The following is a 22,842-nucleotide window of genomic DNA, read 5'->3' as shown; positions in this document are numbered from 1 at the left end:
CCTTTGAGATCACAATAGCGTCGACAATAGTGATAAGGAATGTATAATTTATAAAGTGTTTCCGAAACATGCCAACAATGTTGATAATGTGTTGGGAACAAAATAAACAGTCATTAGATACTCTTAGTATTTACTAATTGAAACCACAGAATTGATTAGATCTTGGAATTTTCGGTAAATTGGTTGTAATGCAATTCCAGTAACCTTGGATTAACAGGCATTCATGATGTAAATTAATCGTATCTGAATGGAAACTAGTTTTTCCTTCAATTCCGGAACTTTTCCTTTTTAATTTCCTTTCTCTTAATTGATTTAAAATGGTATTTGTTTCCTCGCATTGCAAAACCGAAGTTCTCAATAAGGAATTTTGAGAAAAGAAAATGAAAAGTTAGCGCTCCCTTTTTCACCGGAAATGCTAGACAAAAGGTCAAAGCTGTTCAGAAAAGAATTAACTGTAGAAAGTCAAATTTACCACAAGAAAATTATAAACCTTTCATTAAATTTCAATTGTATAAGCTTTTAGCACTTGCAAAAAAATCACAACAAACAGATAATAAAATTATAATTGATAATTCTCTCTATCCTCATTTTTTTTCAAAGCTATTCTATATTTTTTACTTTCATGTCAAGTTTTATCGCTTACCTTTACTTCTCGTAATAATGCTTTTCATAAATTATTATTAATTTTTGTCCAGATGCTGATTTTAACAGTAGCTATGTGCTGATATTTGAAAAGAAATAACTTATTTTTAGTAAAATTTTTGAGTAAATTACGCTTTTTCTTGTACTCTTACTAATTTTAACTCATGTTCATAAAAATAAGGTAATGGATTTTGAAAAGTTTATTTATTTGGTTTTTTAGAACTCTTTAACTATCAACACAGCCATCACCCTGCATGCGAAGTGGTAATTTAATTCACTCCTCTGTTTTATTATAATTTTTTTATTCATTCATCTTTTGTACCGTTGTTGCTTTAAGAATTTTTTTGTGTATTCTAAAACTAATAAATGTTAGATTAATTAAAATAATTTATGAATGATGGCGAAGTTTGTTTTTGAAAAAAGTGATTAACGGTCCCAGCAAATTTTCCACATAATTCTTCGAATGTTTGACTCTTGGAGATTCTCACTGTAATAAAATCAAATATTCATGACTGTAAATTTATAGCCTTTTCAAAGTAGTTCAGATGCAAGACGAATCTGTTTTTATTTCATATTTGCCAAATATTTTGATTAAATGCTGAGGAAGTAAAGGTCGAACAATTATAATCAATATTAGCGCCATGATTAGCATTCCTAAGTGTTTCAAAAGCGCTTGTTCAGCGATTAGCCGATGACAAGTTTAGCGTAACAATTACCAAACGCCTCGGGTACAGTTACCGTGACCAAACTATCATAACTGTCACCAAAAAATCAATATTTCGTTTAACAGTCGACGTAGCAAACCAAATAAATGTAAAATCGCGTTCTACTACCGAAAAAACGATTAGTTCGACTTCCTCCGGAAAAATCGTACAAATTGTAGCAATTTTCAGAATTACGACCATAACTAGAATAACTTCCTCGTGTAGTGCGGTTTATTTTCTTGACTGTTGTCACGCTCCATCATCATCTCCGAGCATTTCATTACGTCTTTTATGGATAATAAGCGGTTGAGGCCCCGCATTACAACAATAATTCTACCCACATTCTTGTAAAATAATTTATTGATTGTGTTGCAGGGATCCGATCCCCGGGTGGCAACATGTCGTGGAAAGCTCCAAAACCGCCGTTCGAAGCTCAATCAGGAGATTAACAAGGAGTTGAGGCTGAGAGCAGGAGCGGAGAATCTCTTCAAAGCGACGACAAATCGGAAGTTGAAGGAAACGGTGGCTTTGGAGCTCAGTTTCGTCAATTCCAATCTGCAGCTGCTGAAGGAGCAGTTGGCTGAGTTGAATTCGTCGGTGGAATTGTATCAGAGTGACAGGTAAAGCAAAAATTTTAATAATTTTATCTAATGAATTCTAACAAACCGTTGCATATTCATGAAAATCGATATGCAAAAAGTGTGATTAAAAAAAGTTAAAAGCATTTGTAAGACCGAATTCCTTTTCAATACTCTTCCTAAAATGGAAGCCGAACACGCAAGCTAATGAAGCAATTTTAAATTTTTACAGTTTTGGGAACTCGGATCAACGGAACTGTTATGAATGAATAGTTTGTAAACCAAAACAAATTGCATCGAAAAACATTTACTTTTTCCGTAGAGTCGTGTTACTGATTTTGTGAAATGAAAGACCACACACTTCAGACTATTCACACAGGAAAACTAATTTGTAAATTTAATTTGAATAAACGCTTCACATTCATATATGTATTGAGTTGTATTTAGAAATTTAATTAAGTATTGTTTAAAAACTGCTTGCTGTTACATTAATGTTGCTGTCAAAATAGTCTCGAATAATTATAGAGAAGTTGCAATTAGTCACGACGATGCTTTCTTCCACTTAATTAGACACGAAATTTTAAGTCCAGCAAAATGCCAATAAGTGAAGAGCGATTTGGAGTTAATTATTAAACTCACGGTTTTTTAAATAATTTTTAACATTTTGTAATAACAATACTTCGTTTAAATAGTTTGGACAATGTTACCTACAACTCTAAAAAATTATAAACTTTATGTAATCTGATCAATTCTGGTACGTATTGTTTTTCTATAGTAAAAGTAAAAATTGTTTTGGCATAAATTATGTTGATAACCGGTATTTCAAGTGAAAATAAAAAAAAATTATGTTTCTTTTCCTATATTTTTTGGATAAAAAAGTCTAGCGAGTATATCTAAAATGGTGAATGTTTTAAAACCATACAATGTAGAATGTTCTGAGGAGTTGATTGGCGTCGATGAAACTGTAAAAGTCGCAATAGTTTACAAATTATAGTCGAGTATTTACTTTGGATATTTTTGGCTTTACAGGTTAAAATGTTCTACGATCAATAGTTTTTGGGATATTAAGTAATACATATATTAATAATAAGCAAATAAATATACGATTGTAATTAAAAAATAAAAAAAATATATATCTTATTAAAAACTGATACAATATGTAAAATTACACGTAGAATTTGTCTGTAGAAACCGTTTTGACCTAATGCATGCATCAACAAGTTAAAATGCTCTACGACCAGTGGGGCAGCGAGAACAAAGTCAGGCAAAATTATTTTGTAGTGGTAATAATAATAATACTAAAATTATATTTTTTAAAACAACCAAATTAAACATTCTAATTTTGTATACAATTATTTTCGATGTTGTCATAACTTCACAAGCTTCACAAATTTTTACTTTTCTTATTTTGTAAATTGCGGCAAAAGCAAACGTTATAATGTCTTGAAATATCGATGTGTAAAATGTCCCGAGAAATCACTTGGCGCTGAGAAAACTGCAAAATTCTTGATGGTTTAAAAGTTATAATGTAGTTGAATTAATATTTTGGATATTTTTGGTTTTATCGGCAATCTCTTATTATCTCTTTTTATACTATAATAGAAAATTAAATTTGCTTTCCATCGGTACCAAACAAAAAGAACTAGCGTTAATAATTCCGAAGTTATAAGCAATAAACCGCTCCGGGTACCGAAAATCGCCCAAAATTTCTACAAAAATCGAAAAAACTGAAAAAATTAAAATTGAACCATTTGCACTCTTGATAGAAATAAATTTTTGGAAAATAATAAAGTACCTAAATTTTTTCCAAATTATCACTCACGATGACTCATAAATAGAATAGATTCAATAGTATGGAACCAAACGTTTTTTGCTTAAATTATTTATTGTTTGAAAAAACTAATTAATGTATCAGTAAAGTACTATAAAAATGGGACTTTTTATCAAGAATAAATTTTCTCGAAATGTTCTTTCGTTTGTTTTGCACAATTTTTATTTTTTTTTAAATGGCAACCTACTACAAAACCACTTTTTTCATAAAGGCTACGATTTAAGGATTAAAGTTATCTACTTTATATTCAATTTTTATCAAAAAAAAATTTCACATGCATTTTGACAAAAAAATCATATCATATAAACGAAATTTTATTCTCAAAAAACGCACTTTAATTTTTATTAATCATTATTTTCTGTAAGCAAAAGTTTAAAAAAAACTCGCTTGGGTTCATATTTTTTATTCAGCCTGTATGTATTCTTTTTACAAAAATTTACATTTATTTTGTACTCAATGTTAAAGAGTGCTTTGATTAACTAATTTCAGTAGACAAAGTAGTCTTTTATCGTCTAGAGAAATAAAGTAATTTTTATCTACTGTTTATATTTAAGAAATTCTGGTAGGTGAGTACAAAATAAAACGAAATATTATACATGAGGATAAAGATTGTTTATCTACGAGTGAAAAGGTTAAGTTTATGAGTGACGAAGTCACGAGTGGACTTTTTTCACGATCTTTATCGTCTTGTATAATAAATAACTATACAGGGAGTTCGTTTTTCGAGCTTTGTTTTTGATTACAACGATGATTTGATCACACGATATGATCAAATTTTACATGCTGATCAAAATTAAGAATAAGCGTTTTTGCTAAGAGTGCTTTGGAAAAAATGCCACCAATTTTAATTAACAAACTAAATTTTGAAGGTGAGCATCTTTTATAACTTTTTGTTGATTTGTTTTGGGAAGAATAAATTCTAGTTTATCACGTTGTTCCTATTTCAAAATCTTAGTTTTTAAGAAGGTAAGCTTGGCGGAAATGTGACTTCCAGATGCAAAGTCAACTGAACTATCAAAATCTAGTTTGTTAATTAAAATTGTTGGTGTTTTTTCCAAAGCACTCTTCGCAAAAACGCTTTTTTTTAAATTTTGATTAGCATGTAAAATTGATCATATTGTGTGATACATCGTTGTAATCAGGAACAAAAATACTTTTCAAAAATACAGAAATCAAATATGGCGTCCATAACAAAATTCAAAGTTGAGTGTTGTTGATATCAAGAGCGCCTTGGAAAATACGATAACACATTTAGACTCCTTGTGAAAAAGTGCCTTAAAAATTTCCTAGTTAAAAACGTCTGGGTCTTTTAGTTTTCGCTTGAAGAAATAAAAACAAAAGTTACAAATTTCCGTTTTTTACCAATAATTCAAAAACTATAAATGACACATTAAATTTTCTCTCAGATTGTTTTTCAGCATAAAAATGCGCAATTTTGCCCTAATTTAACCGACCTCGTATCTCTTATAATAACTCATGGTGGAGCTCGAAAAACGAACACCCTGTAACACATAGGTTCGCTAATATTTCATGAATAATACTCGTAAATGATCTCTATTTAAGAAATGAAGAAACAACAATTTAATCAGAAATTATTCTTTAATACGTTTCACAACTTATCAGAAAAATTTTACACAATATTCAGTTGCTTTAACAATTTTTGTATGATATTTTTTTCAAAATTTAGTCTAATGAAATATCAGTGAAAAAGTGTCTCCAATGCGAGTACCCATATCTCATTATTTCAAGTACTGTTTCAAAAGAACATTTTTACGTTTTTTAATGATTACAACCAGTGTCATTATTTTAATAAGTCATTCAACTACACCTCTTCGTGCCCAACGATTCCGTTCAATTGACCATATCTAAAGAAAACAAGTAACTTATCACTGTGTCTAATGCCATTCAGACCAGTTCTATGTAATAGCACAGCCCCGCTGAGCGATTTACTTCTTCAACGACTTCATTATATTTTTTTCTTATTAAATATCATTGAGATTCTTTCACCCGCGCCATCATCAACACCGACACTTACATAATGAGGAGTGCCATTGTACGGTGTCGATGTGATGTCGGTAACAGTTACGCGAGATGATCGGATGTGGGTCAGGCTAGCTAGACCCCCAGGCAAGATGAGAAGAAATATGTTAATAGAGCCGGTGCACAGCACACCGATCGACCTACAACCACAAACAAGAGGCCGTTCTCTCAACCCGCCGCGTCCTCGACATTCCGCAAACAAAAACAAAAAGACTTTTCACCACATGACACACTTTTCCGAATTTAAACTGGTTCCACGCTAAATTTTCCAGCTTTTTTCACACGATCTAAAGTCTGTTTTTTTTCAAGTGGAAATACCAAACAGTCTTAACGTTGCCATCACTAGTAAATTCGTTCATGGTAATTTTAATAAAGGAAGTTGGCAGTTCCGGTTTCTTGAATTAATTTGAAAATGTCAACACAAAAAATCGTCTAAGAAAATTTAGAGACGAAACACCAAAAAAGAAACAAATTCGGTACACTAACAGTTTTTCGAAATTTGGAAACGAATAGTTCGCAAGCAAGAAGTTGGAAAAAGGGCCCGTTAAAATGTAGACGCAATTTGTAATGCAGGTTTGCTAAATATTCTTAATTTTTAGCAAAAAATCGACAAGAATACAAAATAAACATGAATGAGAAAGAACCTCGGAAAGAACGCAATTAAATTGTGTCTTGTGCATCGTTTTTTGAGGAACGAGTTGAAAAAGTAACAATTTTGAAACTAAAACTGAAGAAGAATTTATGAAATGCATCAACTTTGAGCTCATTTTAATCAATTACACAAAATTTATTGCCAATCATCATAATACCTACTTGAATCTTTTGCTAAATAACTTTTTTCTGTATATACATCCTTTTTCTTCAAAGTTTTTGTAGCAAGAATCTAATTTTTGTCCACAACATTGTACTTACTTGCGGTGTTTTTCTGTCAACATTGTTTATCTACGAGTGAAAAGGTTAAGTTTACGAGTGACGAAGTCACGAGTGGTCTTCTTTCACGAGTAGATAAACAATCTTTATCGTCGTGTATAATATTTCGTTTTGTACTCACCTACCAGAATTTCTTAAATATAAACAGCAGATAAAAAATACTTTATTTCACAAAACGATAAAATACTACTTTATCTACTGAAATTAATTGATAAATTATAAACAGTAGATAAAAATTATTTTATTTCACTAGACGATGAAAGACTACTTTATCTTATGAAATTAGTTGGTAAAAGCGCTCTTTAATATTGAGTACAAAATAAATAAATTAATTACTTAATCTGATCGTTTTCCAAAAATATTTTGTTTGTAATTTCTTTTAAAAGAATTTAAAAAACCCATTACTCTTTTTTTGGGGATGATCTTACATAATTATGTAGTTTATGTTTAGAGAAAACTTTTTTCTAAAATTCTATCACCTGAAATTAATCAATTTATGAATCTGATAGTTTTCCAAAAATATTTTTTTCGAAATTTCTTTTAGTTTTAGTTTTGCAAAATTTTTAATTCTTTTAAATTTATTCAGTTTTTATCGAAAAACTTTTACCATTAGTCATTATCAATACTCTGATGAAATTTGTCTGATTCAGTTATTATGACCTAAACCACGATTTCAGAACTTGTTTTGTCAAAATATGTCAATTTAAAACAATTTTTTGAACTAAAGCGACGGTTTTTATGCTTTTTTAGTCAAAAATCTCTCGATTTGAGTCGACTTTTGGTTCCAAAACTTGCTGAATCCCTCAAAAATTACAAAATGTATTATTATTATTTCTGACTTATTATTTCCAGATTTTTTAATGTAATTTTATTTTGCACAAGTATGAGTAGGTATAAATAATAAACAAATAGCATATAGTATATATTTCGATTTGTATCGTACACATCACTTATAAATATAATATACAAACAAAATAACAATATAAATCTCTAGTACCTACATAAATAATAAAAATTATGTTGTACATTACCGACTATAAATAATAATGCAATAACGCAGTGTTGTTGTCCACATTATGACATATCAATCATTCATTTTACTTAATTAATTTTTTGAACTAAAACGACGGTTTTTATACGTTTTTATTAAAAAATCTCTCGATTTGAGTCGACTTTTGGCTCCAAAACGTTCTGAATCGCTCAAAAATGGCAAAAGTACTATTTTTTCTATTTCTGATTTATTATTTCCCGATTTTTTAACGTAATTTTATTTTGCACAACTAAAATAGTTTTTCTCTTTCTCTTGCAGTACCGATGCTGTCATGCCCATGATCCCACTCGGCCTCAAAGAAACTAAAGAGATCGACTTCCGGGACCCCTTCAAGGACTTCATCCTGGAGCACTACAGCGAAGACGCCAACCAATACGAAGATGCCATAGCCGACTTCATGGACACACGACAAGCCATAAGGACACCCCTGAGGGACACCGCCGGCATTTCCTTGCTGTTTCGCTATTATAATCAGTTATATTTCGTGGAGAGACGATTTTTTCCGCCCGATCGATCCCTAGGGATATATTTCGAGTGGTTCGATTCGTTAACCGGTGTGCCATCGTGTCAAAGGACTGTAGCTTTCGAAAAAGCGTGTGTTTTGTTCAATATGGGCGCGATTTATACGCAAATTGGTGCTAAACAAGATCGCTCCACGGCGAAGGGATTGGATGCTGCTGTTGATAGTTTTCTAAGGGCTGCGGGGACGTTTAGGTATATTCACGAAAATTTCACTAATGCGCCTTCGATGGATTTGGGGCCGGAAATGTTGGAAATGCTCGTGCAACTCATGCTGGTAAGTTTTGTTTTAAATTGCCTTTTTTATTGTTTTTTATCGAAACGTTTTCATTGTGCCGATGATAATTACACACGCGTGCTTTGGGCGACGATGGGGGTCCGTCACGCGTCAATTCTTGAGATAATTCCCCGTGGATTCGTCAGGTTTCCACCATTAATATTAGTAAATATTGAATTTTGAGATTAGTGAAATTGATCATTAATAATATTTCAAAATAAGAATTTACTCTTTTGATAATTAGGCTAAAAAAATGAAAAACTGAAACTGACGACGCAATTTTAAAACAGTTGTAGGTGACAAGATGCTAAATGTAAAACCTAAAAATTCTTGCATTTTTTAAACTTTAATAAGAATAAAATTTTCTACACATTTACCATAAAAATTCATTGGCCTAGAAATAAAGAGCAGAAATTTTTTTATCTCATGATTTGCCTTTAATGAAAAAAGGTTTTACAATAATTTATTGGCATTTTAGTTTGAAAGTCCTGATTGTGGTTATATTTTGAATTTAAAATTACAATGCAAACACAGTTTTTTTTATATATATAACAAAATACTTCAAGTGGTCGAAAATTGCGCCTTTGTGTATCTCTATAAAAACGGTTGAAGTGATTTTTTTGGTAACCTAAGTTAAAATACTTCAACTCCTAGGAGTTGAAATGTCCACAGGGGCGGCTCGTCCAAATCAACTATTCATTAGAAGCCTTTTACACGGTGAAATCAAGATTTATTTACCAATGAATTATGAATTATTTAATAAAAAAAAGCAAAATAGCCTCGTTTCACTCGGCCTTCAATCTCTGGGCTTCACTTCTATTCCTAGTGATATAATCTACTAGTTTTGTATACGCTACCAAAATCGGTATTTTACAGACTCACATTTAAGTTTCAAAAATAAGTTTTTTTCGGATTCAATTAAATAGTACATGAAATTGTTACCTATTTTAGATATAATATTATAATAACAATTTTAGGTCCTATTTTTTATTTTTAGCCACTATTTTTTTGAGAAATTAATCATTCATACATAATAATTAAAAGGTTTGAATGTGTTTTTGGGAGCTAACACGTAGATACTTAAAAGTTTTTACGAACTCATTCGGTATTCAGGAAAACAGAAACGGTTCGTCCGCAAAAATTGTATTATTTTAGTTTTTGGCTTTTAACAATTTTTTTTTGAAAAGATAACTACGAAAATAAATAAGTAGATAATAAAAATAGTTAGGAATGTACAAAAAAGTGAAATATCCTTGGAACACGGGTCTGTAAAGAGTTAGTTGTTATACTTATTTACGAGGTTGTTTACGAGTTTACATATTTCGTTTAATATGGTATTTGTAACTATTGTTAAAATTGTGAACAAACCTCTGCTAAGAAGCAAAGACAGTTCAAAATCTAATGCTAATCAATTAGTATCCTCAGTAATTACAAATCGCAAATTTTTATTCTTTTTAAACGATATACAGGGTGCGCCAGAACTCGCGCCCCAGAGAAAAATGCCATATAAGGTAAGATACCAGGAACATGGAAAAAATGTTACAAAAATTTTATCTATAAAAATTTCGAAGTTATGAGGGTTTAAAGTTTGCACTTTGACTCTATTTATTTCTGTTGGAAAAATAATTTTCTAAGTTTTTTTGCTATAGGCTATTAAAAGAGGAAACAAGGAAGCTGTATCCTAAATTGTAACTCTGTTCAATGTTATTTGTGGCTTTTATTGTCAAAATTTTTGTCCCTTTACTAAATAATTGTAAAAAAACATATACAAAATCATCAATATCATTAAATATATATAAAAAATGTCAAATGTCAAAAAATAAATGTCAACATTTTTTTCATGTTCCTGATACCTTACTTGAAAATTTTCTCTTGGGCGCGAGTTCTGGCGCACCTTGTATTTTATAAGGAGAGTCGAAAGCATTTCACACTTTTTTTTTTGTTTTTGTTCAATTGTCAGGGAGAGTGGGGGCTATATTTTCGAAATGTTAATCACCATTCGTGATGTTTTTCAAGGTTTTATTTCGTCACTCGTAGGTCTCATCTCAATTCCGAGTTTTGCCTTTTTTCCTGTTTAGAGCGTCCAAAATTGCCTAAAATGTGCAACAAAGACAGACTGATGGCGACAAGAATAGACTTAAAGTGACGTCTTTGAAACAGACATCACATTTTAATAGTTCGGTGCAATTTATGTACTAACATGGTTATTACATACTACTAGCCATAAAGAGTGTTCACAATATGTATATTAACCCGACTATGCTGGCAGATTTGATACATTTATTGTTTGATCATTCATTTTGAAAAAAAAGTATAGTTTTTTGCTTAAGTTTTCAAGTGTAAAAAACCAACAGAAAGTTATTTAACTTTGAAATAGAAAAATAATATAGAGATACAAAAAATAATATAAAAATAAACTGAAACCCAAAAATTGCCAAGAAGATTACCAGAAAATAAACTTCTTTTACTCAAAAAGACACAAAAAAGGCAAAACCTACACAAATATAAAAATAGTAAAAAACGTAAAAAAATAAGATATAAAAAACAATATAAAAAGAATCTGTGATGAGAAATTGCCAAAATGATTACCAGAAAGCAAACTTCTTTTACTCAAAAATACAAAAAGACACACGATTGATCATTTGGATTTAAAATAAAAAATACTTGTTACGATATACTGATTTTATATTTATTTTAATTATTTTTTACAAATTTCAGATTTTTTTGATATGACAAAAAATGATTCTTTTGAGTAGCTTGTATATGAATAGTTTCAGTTTTTTCAAAATGTTGACAAGAGCATGTTTTCCGCATTACAGGCCCAAGCTCGCGAATGCCTCCTCGAGAAGCTCGACCTGCAATCAAAAGAAAACCGCTCGATCGACATCTGCCTCGACCTTGCCCAAGAAGCCGCCCATCTGGCCGACTGTTACAGCCAAGTCTACCAACTCATAATGACCGAATCCGTCCACGATTACGTCCCTTACAGTTGGATCTCTTTGGTCCAAGTAAAAAAAGAATACTACACCGGCATGGCCCATTACCATGTTGCTTCCGGCGTCCTTCACAAAGAAGCGGCAAAAATGTCGCCCACCACCAAAGCTACCCTCCAGTTCTTGCACGCGGAAACGGCCTCCACACAACTCGACATCAGGTTACCGAAAGACGACGCGGAAAGAAGACTTTTAGGTACGCCCCGAAAATCACTTTTACGCCCAAAAAAGAGTCAGAAATAAACCGAAAAATTTTATGTATAAGGGGGGCTTTCTCAATATTGCGAAAAATTGCTACCACATATTCTACCAGTGTTGCCAGGTTTGGTGAAACTTTAGCAGATCTGGTGATTTTCATGTTAGTCTAGTAAACACTTGTAAAAATTCTAGTATCTGGTGATTTTTTGAAAATGAAAAAAATTGTTTTTCGAGCATTGTCCACGTTGTCAACCAGAAACTTGATTATTTCGTCAATTTTTTTCAAAAATATCGAACAACCACCAAATTGGTTAAAAATAGTTCTCTTTGTTATTCACAAGATTTATTTTTATCTTTTTCGAATACTTTTTCAGATATTTCGCAAAATTTCGTTAAAAACAATCCAAAAATTTAACTAACTCGATCAAAAACGGCGAATCAAATTTTATATTATTATTAGCTTGTTTTGCTCGACTTACTTCGTTTTTGAACTAGAGGCTCATTTATTTTGCAAAATCTTTTCCAAACACGCTTAAAAATCACCACAACAATTGATATTGGTGTTGTTTTGTTTGTTTCACTCGATTTAACTGGTTTTTGTGTAAAACAAGACAAAAATAAGCGTTTTTAAGCGCGCTTTTGTACTAAATATCTCAGATTTCGCTAAAACGAACTGAAGAATCAACATATTAAGTCGAAAATTACATTTCTTGAGAGTTTTGTACGTTTTTCAACTAGAAACGCAATTATTTTGCAAAGCTGTTTAAAAACAAGCCAAAAAACCACAGAGTTAGACCGAAAATTTTTCCTTTTTCGAAAGTTCAAGCAGATTTTTAAGCTGAAAACTCTGTTTTTTTTTCGCGAGAGTTTGCCCATAGCATGTCAAAAATCACTAAATTGTTATAAAAAAGATTACATTATGATATTTTTACCTAACTCTAAGGCTCATTTCGTCAAATCTTCTCGAGGTTATTTGTTATTTTAGAAGATATTATTGAACAGAGTCTACGTTTTTTTCGAATACTTTTTCCGCTAAAAACACAATTATTTTGCAAAATTTTGTTAAAACAAGCCACAAATTCAACAAAATAGCCCAAAAATCGGCGTTTTTTGGCTTTATTCAAGTGTTTAAGCATGTTTTGAGAGATAAAAACACAAAAAGTTTGAAATATTGCAATGAAACAGGCTTGTTTTGTCCGACTTACTTCGCTTTTAAACCAGAGGTTTATTTATTTTTCAAAATCTTGTCCAAACACGACAAAAATCACAAAAAGTATTGATATTGATTAAGACAAAAATAAGCTGAGAAACCACAAAATTTGGCCGTTAATGCTTTTAAACGCGTTTTTGGACTAAAATTTTAAGTTCTTTTTACTAGACTTTGCTAAAACAAACTAAAAAAATGCGTTTTTCGAGCATTGTAGCACGTTTTAAAATTAGAAACGCAATTATTTCACAAAATTTTATTGAAAACAATGCGAAAAATCACAGAATTAAGCCGAAATGCAAGTCAAGAAATGCAAAACAAGAAATTAAGTCTAGAACTACATTATTTTTGCGTTTTTCGAGCATTTTAGCACGTTTTAAAATTAGAAACACAATTGTTTCCCAAATTTTGTTGAAAACAACTAGAAAAATCACATAATTAAGCCGAAATGCAAGTCAAGAAATGCAAATCAAGAAATTAAGTCTAGAATTACATTATTTTTTAGTTTTTCGAGCATTTTCGCACGTTTTAAAATTAGAAACGCAATTATTTCACAAAATTTTGTTGAAAACAACCCGAAAAATCACAGAATTAGGTAAGTCGAAATAAATGTATGTCAAAAAATGCAAATCAAGAAACTAAGTCTAGAATTACATCATTTTTTAGTTTTTCGAGCATTTTAACACGTTTTAAAATTAGAAACGCAATTATTTCACAAAATTTTGTTGAAAACAACCCGAAAAATCACAGAATTAAAGCGAATGCATATCATTTTTGCTTTTTTAAGAGTTTAGGCTGATTTTTAAGCTGAAAATTGCGTTTTTTGCGAAATATAGCCATACAATACAAATCGTAATCTGGTGAAAATTTGCCGATTTTTCAGCTGGGATCTGGTGAATTTTTGTTTTTTATCTGCCAACACTGTATTCTATTTCGAAAAACTGCACTAATTTGTCAAATGAACGATAAAAATTATGATAAAAATTAACATCCACTAGTTCCTCCGAAACCATTTAGTTAGAGAAACTGTTAATTTTTGCAGGTCGGGCGCACCTAAGGGAGTCCTTGGTGTTGCACGAGGAGTGCCAGCGGTTGCACCGGATGTGTCGCGAGTTGCGAGGCAAGCAGGCCCTCACCGCGGTTCTGCGAAACGCCCACAAAACCGCCCTTCAGACTTACACCAACCATGAGAATGAGGACGACTTCAGCGACGTTTTGGACCCACCTCGAGTGCAAGGTACGCTACAAAAACTTGTAAAAGCTTTTTTTGAAGTTGTTTGTAGCCGCGACAAAATTTCAACTGGCGCTGACACCCCCCGACTTCGCCCAGTACCGAGTCAACGACCTTTTTCGGGCCCTGGGCCCCATTGCGATTTTTTCGGCGAAAAGGCATTGGACGGCCCCTAGACTAGTCCAGCTGCACCGCGGGAGGACCTCTGAAGGCTTCGGGTTTTCAGTCAGAGGCGACGCTCCTGTCATTGTGGCTATTGTTGAAGCGAATTCTCTCGCAGAGGTAGGGGAAAATATTCAAAGTTTTGTTTTTTTATTGATGTGTTGACAGTTCGGCGGTGTCAAAGAGGGTGACTTCATCGTGGCAATTAGCGATAAAGATGTTAAATGGTCCTCGCATGATGAAGTCGTGGCTCTTATCAAAAATGCCGGAGATTCTTTAAGTCTCAAGCTGGTCACTCCAATGGACAGGAATTATCTTAAAGTTGGTATAAGTGCCGTTTCGTGAGTTCTTTTTTAACTTAATGATTATTTATAGCCAACAAAGTCGACAAAAGGCTCCATTTCGACGCATAGTAGCAGTTCGGGGGTGTCCAGCGGCATGTCTAGTCCCTCAGGGTCGATGGCACAACACAAAAATAGTAAAAGATTAGGATGGATTCCTTTCAAACGGCATTCCTCGTCGAGAGAAGGCAAAGATTTTTTCGAGAATGTTATTTTGAGATAAATCATTTTCTTATTTAGATAGAAATTGTGTAATTATATGGACTTTATGTCACTGTACTGAAACGAGATTTATTTATTTTTTTATCGCAACTAAGGATAAGTAAAATGAATGATTGATATGTCATAATGTAGACAACAACACTGCGTTATTGCATTATTATTTATAGTCGGTACTGTACAACACAATTTTTATTATTTATGTACTAGAGATTTATATTGTTATTTTGTTTGTATATTATATTTATAAATGATGTGTACGATACAAATCGAAATAAATACTATATGCTATTTTTTTATTATTTATACCTACTCATACTTGTGCAAAATAAAATTACATTAAAAAATCTGGAAATAATAAGTCAGAAATAATAATAGTACATTTTGTCATTTTTGAGGGATTCAGCACGTTTTGGAACCAAAAGTCGACTCAAATCGAGAGATTTTTGACTAAAAACCGTCGCTTTAGTTCAAAAAATTGTTTTAAATTGACATATTTTGACAAAACAAGTACTGAAATCGTGGTTTAGGTCATAATAACTGAATCAGACAAATTTCATCAGAGTATTGATGACTAATGGTAAAAGTTTTTCGATAAAAACTGAATAAAATCTAGATATGTAGTTGTAATCCTTAGATCACATCCTTTGTATGAATAGATTTTAAAGTGAGTTGTCATTTAAAATAATTAAAAATTTTGCAAAACTAGAACAAAGAAATTTCGAAAAAAAATTTTTTTGGAAAACTATCAGATTAATTAATTGATAAATTTATTATTTATTTTGAAAAGTAATTTGTTTATGCAAAAAAACGCTTGATTGTACTTTTTGTCCACTTTGTATGAGAAATCTGCAGGAAATATTTAAAAAATTAGAAAAAATTAAAGAAAATTTTGAGAAAGCAAAGAAATCAGAAAAAATCAAAAAAAATTCGGTATTTACGATACATACATGCTGTTCCGTTTGGTTTAAATTTTTTTAAAAGAAATTACAAAAAAAAAATTTGGAAAACGATCAAATTAATTAATTAATTTATTTTGTACTCAATATTAAAGAGAACTAATTTCAGAAGATAAAGTAGTCTTTTACCGTCTAGTGAAATAAAGTAATTTTTATCTACTGTTTATACTATTTAAGAAATTCTGGTAGGTGAGTACAAAATAAAACGAAATATTATACACGACGATAAAGATTGTTTATTTACTCGTGAAAAAAATCGACTCGTGACTTCGTCATTCTTAAACTTAACTTTTTCACTCGTAGATAAACAATTTCTTTATCGTCTTGTATAATAAATAACTATTATTATCCTAATTAAAATCCTAAATTCCACAGTTTCTCACAAAAAGTGATCTTTTGTGTTTTTTCGATACAACATACCATAAACAGCATTAAAATTTAAAATAATTTTTTTAACCCTATACCCCTCCAGTTTAGGACACCCCTGATTAAATATTTCGATACCAATTTGATCTTTTAATTCGTTTAGGTGTAAAAAAGTTATCAGCTGCACCAAATTTTGTAATTTTATCTATTTTGAAATATTGAGAAACATTGAAAACGCACCCCTTTCAGTTATAGGAAACTTTTGCCTCAAAATTGAATATTCTATCACCTGTTTAAGTTTGTAACAATAAAAACGGAGCACCTGTATATTTTTTTAATTTCTAATTTACAAAAAATACAGTTTAAAAAAATTGTACAAGTATTTAATTATTATATTGCAATTCTGAGGATTGGGAAAGTGTTGCGTAGTTTTCTTTTACTGAAATCTGAAACTTCGATTTCTTGCATTACAGAAGTTTTTCAGGTTGTGGCACTTGTAGAATAAAATCTTCTGTAAATCAGGGCTGCAGTGCTCTGCTTGATCGTTCGGCTGGCAGCGCCGCTGGTGTTCCTTGTCGGCGTCGCGACGCCTTTCCGTGAGCAGTGGAGCGTCGGTTGACGTCACGACGACGCGCTTGCTTGATGATTCCGCCGCTCCAAGCATTGATTATTGCCCACTGTGTGTGTGACATACATCAAGGCAGACATGCAGTCGAGCGCTTTCAAATACTACTATTTATTTATGTCCGTGTAGTGTGTAAATGTGTAGAAAATCACCTTCGAATTGTAACGTCGAGTACGCCGTCTCCAAAAATTGATCCTTATTGGAAAACTGAGCCGATTTTCAAAACCTAATCGCGATGAAGTCTCCGAAAGCGATAAATTTTTGGAAATTTTTGGATGTTTTCGAGTGACGCGAATGGCGATTTTGCGGCAAATGGCAAAAATTGTGGTTATTTGCAATGGTGGAGGCGTCGATTTGATTTATTATGAGAAGGGTGTGAATTGAAGGAGTCATCATGGGGAATTCTTGCAGCAGCGGGCAGGCTCACAAGGATAAGGACAATATGTCCCAGAGGTCCGAAGAGTAAGTCAAGTTTTTATTTTTCAAACATAGATCGTTCAAGACAATCATAATAAAACAATTATGAATGATTAAAATTTGTTTGTTTGTTTGCTACGCTACTCGACGTTAACTATTTTATTCGAGATAAATTTCAAACACGTTGAATTATGCGCCAAGATTATCTCAAGGTCATAACGTTTCTCCATTTTTGAATCCTGAGTTTCGCAAAGAAGCACAAATACCATTCCTTGGATGGTAAAATGAATGTCTTACTTTTATTTTGCATAATTTACCTAAATACTTTTAAGTTACATTGAACAGTAATGAGGTAATTTTTACACAGATAGTACTAAAAACGCATTTATTCCAATCCTCTGAAAATTTGTTATGACCCCCATTTAGTTTTCTGAAACAGTAACCCCCACACAATAAATGAACCATTTTTCTGAATCACAACTGATTTAACTGAGTGCATTTTTCAATAATTATTTGTTGTGCTCGATAAAACTATTTTCTTTGATAAAAAATTTATATAAAGTAAATTTGGAAAAGTAAACAAGTGATGTTAAAAAATAAAATCCTGGTCTGAATATAGAACTTAAAATTTATGTGTCACGTAAATATACGTCATCTGTCCCATAATCCTTAAATTTAAATATGAATAAAAACCCCTTGGCTTTAAAATTAATATAAACAAAAAATTCATTTAGCAAAAACATATCTTTTCCTACCAAAACTATAGTTATTTATTAAACAAAACGATAAAGAAATAGTTTATCTGTGAGTGAAAAGGTTAAGTTTACGAGTGACGACGTCACGAGTGGACTTTTTTCACGAGTAGATAAACAATCTTTATCGTCGTGTATACCTAATATTTCGTTTTATTCTGTACTCACCTATCAGAATTTGTTAATTATAAACAGTAGATAAAATTACTTTATTTCACTAGACGATAAGAGAGTACTTTATCTAATGAAATAAGTTGATAAAAGCACTCTTCAACATTGGGTACACAATAATAGTTAAAGAAATTGTTTATCTACGAGTGAAAAGGTTAAGTTTACGAGTGACGAAGTCACAAGTGGACTTTTTTCACGAGTAAATAAACAATATTTATCGTCGTGTATAATATCTCGTTTTATTTTATACTCACCTACCAGAATTTCTTGAATATAAACAGTAGATAAAAATTACTTTATTTCACTTGACGATAATAGACTACTTTAACTACTGAAATTAGTTAATAAAAAATATAAACAGTAGAATAAAAATTACTTTATTTCACTAGACGATAAAAGACTACTTTATCTACTAAAATTAAGTGATAAAAGCAGTCTTTAACCTTGAGTACAAAATAAAGACAATAATTAATTAATTATAATTTTTTTTTTATTTTTTTTTTTATGTTTGAGGTATATTTTTAATACGCTTTTTTGTTTTTGTTGTCTCTTAAATTAGTTAAATTTTAACGGTTTACCTTTATGTTTTTGATTGTTATGTTACTATTTTCAACTACCTAATTTCTTTGTATACTTTTGTTTTTATTAAGATTAGAAAATAATGTTATTTGTATTACAAGGGAAGAATGTGTATCTTTTCCTCCCACTGGTGGAACCACCCAGGGAGGAAAAGTTAATTTTCTCCAGTGTAATACATATGATTTTGATACGATCCAGCAAAAAAACTTTAAAACTAACGATTTCTTTTGATACCACAGTTTCGCCATTACATCTAGCAGCATGGTTTTCCGTTTCTATGGGGGAGGTAAAATTTTTACCTCCCGGAGAGGTTACATATATTTTTATTGTAGTTTTGACAAAAGAGGGAGGAAAATTTTTATCTCCCAGAGAGGTAAAATTTTTACCTTCCTGGGAGGTCACTAGCTACATTCTTTTCTGAAATTAGGATGGAAAAACTTTTTTTAGACTCCTAAGAAAAACAAATTCATTAGCAATCAGTTTTTTCAAAATGTTAGATTTATTCTTCTATTTAAGCACAATTACGATAATAGAAAAAATGAGTCTAATTGCTATTCTCAAGTAAAATAAGTTTTTCCGGAATCCGATAAACAGTTTTTCCTCATTACATACATCTAAACAAAATACTTATTACACTATTTTTGCACTAAAAGTAATAATGTTGCTTGGTCACATTTATCGGCTTTTAAGCTATATCAGACTCCAGCTTTACCGGACAGTTTGAAATAAATTCAGCTTTTTTGATGCATATTTTTTTGATAAATAGCATTTAGTGTTTTAAGTTGACTTATTTCACTCTTCGGTACATATAAAAATTAAAAGCATTGTATTTTTCTTGCAAACACTTTTTTGAGTTTTTGACAAACCCAAAGTTTTAGAGTTTTAAGTTAACCGAAACTGTAGAGTTTAATTACGACTTTGATCGATGTAAATATAAAGAAAATCAATTTTTTATAGTGGTGTTGAGAAATTCCCATGTCTTACTACGACTGAGTACCGTGACGTCAATCCTAATACTAAATTATTTAAACCTTTTGAAAACGCTCGACAATAGCAATGAAAACACATTACACAACATGCTTTAATAACGAAATTAACACACGGCACACCACGTACGAAACAATTTCGAAATTCTAATTCAAATATTTATATTTTATGATAATAGCTTCCAGTTTAATGATTGGCTGGAAATAAACAGTGATGTTAAAATAATTACAGACAGGTAATGAACACCGTCTACGTAAATTCACTACGATAAAGTAACGGCACGTTCTAAACTCCAGGAAAATTTTCATATCGGAAACTCTGCTAGCGAGAACATCACAAGAACATTAATTGCAGCGATAAGAAGTTGTTATAGAGGCACTGTACATAAATATCGAGATACATAAAAACATTATCACGGCCGTAAAATGCGAACACCCACAAGAAATACAGAACACCAAACAATTTTTTAATTTTGTTGAGAAAAAATAGCAAAATAAACGTAAAAAATAAATAAAAACAAAATAATCTAAATAAAAATGTGAATTTCAAAGTAACTGAAAGGTAGAATTCGAAGTTGGCGTTAAATTTAAAATCCTAGATTGGTAACCTTGACTGTCAAATTCAAACGTCAAACTTTTATAGGCAATTGCCATTCATTTCAGATATAACAAATTAAACCAGTGTTGCCAATAAACTTTTTTGGCACAAATATTAATAGTCACCCGGTACATAAATAAGAATAGGCAAATTTAATGTGAAAACTGAGAGAATTATTTGCGAAAATCTGTTTATAAGAAACTTATTACCATTTTCTTGCATTAAGAAAAAATAATGAAAGAAAAATGTCCTCTTGGAGTCAAGAGAGGATACTTACGTCCCACTTATTTTAATCTTTTAAAGGATGTCACCCCTATTTCTGTTTACAAAACAAAGCATTTTTTAAATAAAACAAGTTTTATGTGCAGTAAATCAAGATAAATTGACTTTTATTGGCCTATTAATAGCGTAAATGTGAGGTACTTGATGCAAAGAAAACCAATAAACAATTTCCGCGGCAGCTTATAAATTGATCAAGTGGTTTATTAATTCCATTTTTTTGTTTCGGACCAATTATCCTAATTGGCTGATTCCACCTGCCACTTGCATCAAAACAAAGATATCAACATAGATTTTTATGCACATAAATAATATAACACTGTGATATAATTAAAAAAAACTAAATATTTTTTGTTTTTGTGCCAATTTATTCTATTTATTTGATAAAAATTTGTCATGTGTTAGGCAGGTGAAACCTTCAATTATAATTAGAAATATCTTCTCTTATAAGCTTATAATCAAGTCAATTTAAATCAATTCTGGCTTAAATTAAAGCGTATTGAAGCACCGACATCAACGATATGTGCAAGCTGCGTCGTTCCAACTCTATATATCTAAAAAGGGGACATATAAATAGATACGGCGTTGGATATCACAGTATTTTTGGAATTGTAATATATGATTAACAGTTGAACATCTCCTAAATATTTTCTTCTTGATTATTATTGTTAAGTTTACCACACTACAAGCACACTTTTTCATCCTCATTTTGAATATTTTAATGAAAAAATGGATTTTTATTGCACAATTAAAAAGAACAATTAATTTTGTGCTTAAACGGTTAAAAGCACAAAAATCAATCCTCTTTTGCCCTCAACACGACTGAAAAAGTAAAATCTATCGCCGAATACGAAAGTGCTTTTTTATCAAGAACGAATAAAACCAAAAAAAACTAATTGTAAAATGCAAACAGCCCTTATAAATTCGCTCCCGGTAAACAACTCCGCCATTATCCTGTTCAAGGACACACTTCTATTTATTTCACTCCTAGTGGCCTGGATCCGGGGAAAATAGGTCACAGGATTATCGGGCTCCTGTGGCCCTCATTTTTGACGTCATCAAGGTGACGTCAGCAAGATTCTCCTTTTCAATCGGAGTTAAAAACAATCTGCACCACAATTACGATTAATTAACTCTAATCAAAAATAATTACTAATTGGATTAGCAATGTGGAATGTGAGTAATAATTGAAATTAATTACTGGAAAACATAGTTTGCTAATTCAATCTTTTTCGATTCCTCTCGACAATGGAAGTACGAGTATATTATCAAACAATTCGCTTCAATTTCCATCTGTTTAGTTAAGTGGATTGATTTTGAGCTTGTTGGGTTCTATGACGTAAATATTAGTTATAAAGATAAACATAATCTCGGTAAACAAATGGGGTTAATTAATAAATTGAAATTAAGCCGATCTGGCGACAGTTTTAGGGCCCATCGTAAAAGCTACTATCAAACAGTAAAAATAGTCCTCTTAACTTTTAAAAACTCAAAAGTAGGTAAATAAAATGTTTGCCGAGTTCACTTAAGCTGAAAGTGAAATTCCTTGCTTTTTCTAGTACTACGTATAATGTGTGTCAACATATTTATTTTTTCAGACTGGAATTAATCTCTGAAGCATTTTTTATCAACACTCAAAATAAATTTCCTAAATAAATATAACAAGTTAAGAAAACATTTAATTCACTGAAAAAAACGTACTACAAAGAGGCTTTTTGAACTTAATTTACCACAGAATATCAAAAAATTCCTTAAGCACATGAAATTGGATGAAATAAAGCCCCTGTGTAGTGTTTTTAAACGAGTTTTAGTAGAGTTAAGTCTTGCAAAATATTTTAAATTTTAATTAAAACTGAAAATTGAGTAATTATTTTCTACTTTTAAGTCTTTTTCTTTGTCCTGTAGTTGTTTTTTTATACATTTTATAAAACACCCTGTATACGAATTCTCAATTTAGAGTAAATTCTACAGTTTACAGATACCAGGTGAGCAGAAAGTATGGAACTATCGTTTTTTAATAAACTATTTATTTTTTGAAAAACTAATTGATGAATGAGAAAGTACTATAAAAATGCGACTTTTATCAGGAATAAAATTTTCGAATTTTGTTTTTAACTTCTATAGAATTTTTAATTTTTTCCAATGGCCACTCACTATAAAACTTTTTTTACAAAGGCTATAATCCAA

At 31.1% G+C, this 22,842-nt stretch overlaps 2 protein-coding genes across 5 annotated transcripts in view; both read left to right on the top strand.

Moving 5' to 3' along the window:
- Window positions 1–15,214, top strand: part of LOC123011550 (rhophilin-2) — a 29,889-nt gene extending 14,675 nt beyond the window's left edge. The window contains exons 2-8 of one of the 3 annotated variants that reach the window (XM_044409039.1): window positions 1,722–1,966; window positions 8,035–8,572; window positions 11,392–11,761; window positions 14,013–14,207; window positions 14,254–14,483; window positions 14,532–14,684; window positions 14,739–15,214. In XM_044409039.1, coding sequence (XP_044264974.1) covers window positions 1,722–1,966; window positions 8,035–8,572; window positions 11,392–11,761; window positions 14,013–14,207; window positions 14,254–14,483; window positions 14,532–14,684; window positions 14,739–14,927 — 1,920 coding nt within the window. In that variant the 3' untranslated portion in view covers window positions 14,928–15,214. Of the gene's footprint in view, window positions 1–1,721; window positions 1,967–7,916; window positions 7,941–8,014; window positions 8,573–11,391; window positions 11,762–14,012; window positions 14,208–14,253; window positions 14,484–14,531; window positions 14,689–14,738 lie in introns of those variants that run through there. The other 2 variants (XM_044409041.1, XM_044409042.1) reach the window with 2 other exon arrangements.
- Window positions 15,215–16,915: 1,701 nt separating this feature from the next.
- Window positions 16,916–22,842, top strand: part of LOC123010924 (NACHT and WD repeat domain-containing protein 2) — an 18,455-nt gene continuing 12,528 nt past the window's right edge. For both annotated transcript variants that reach the window (XM_044408114.1, XM_044408113.1), the window contains exon 1: window positions 16,916–17,335. In XM_044408114.1, the coding sequence (XP_044264049.1) occupies window positions 17,268–17,335 (68 nt within the window). In that variant the 5' untranslated portion in view covers window positions 16,916–17,267. The remainder of the gene's footprint in view (window positions 17,336–22,842) is intronic.

This window comes from Tribolium madens, unplaced genomic scaffold (assembly GCF_015345945.1).
Source record: "Tribolium madens isolate multiple individuals breed KSU strain unplaced genomic scaffold, Tmad_KSU_1.1 Scaffold_91;HRSCAF=231;Tcas5.2_LG7, whole genome shotgun sequence".
Lineage (NCBI taxonomy): Eukaryota > Metazoa > Arthropoda > Insecta > Coleoptera > Tenebrionidae > Tribolium > Tribolium madens.
This window is presented reverse-complemented; position numbering and strand designations above follow the sequence as displayed.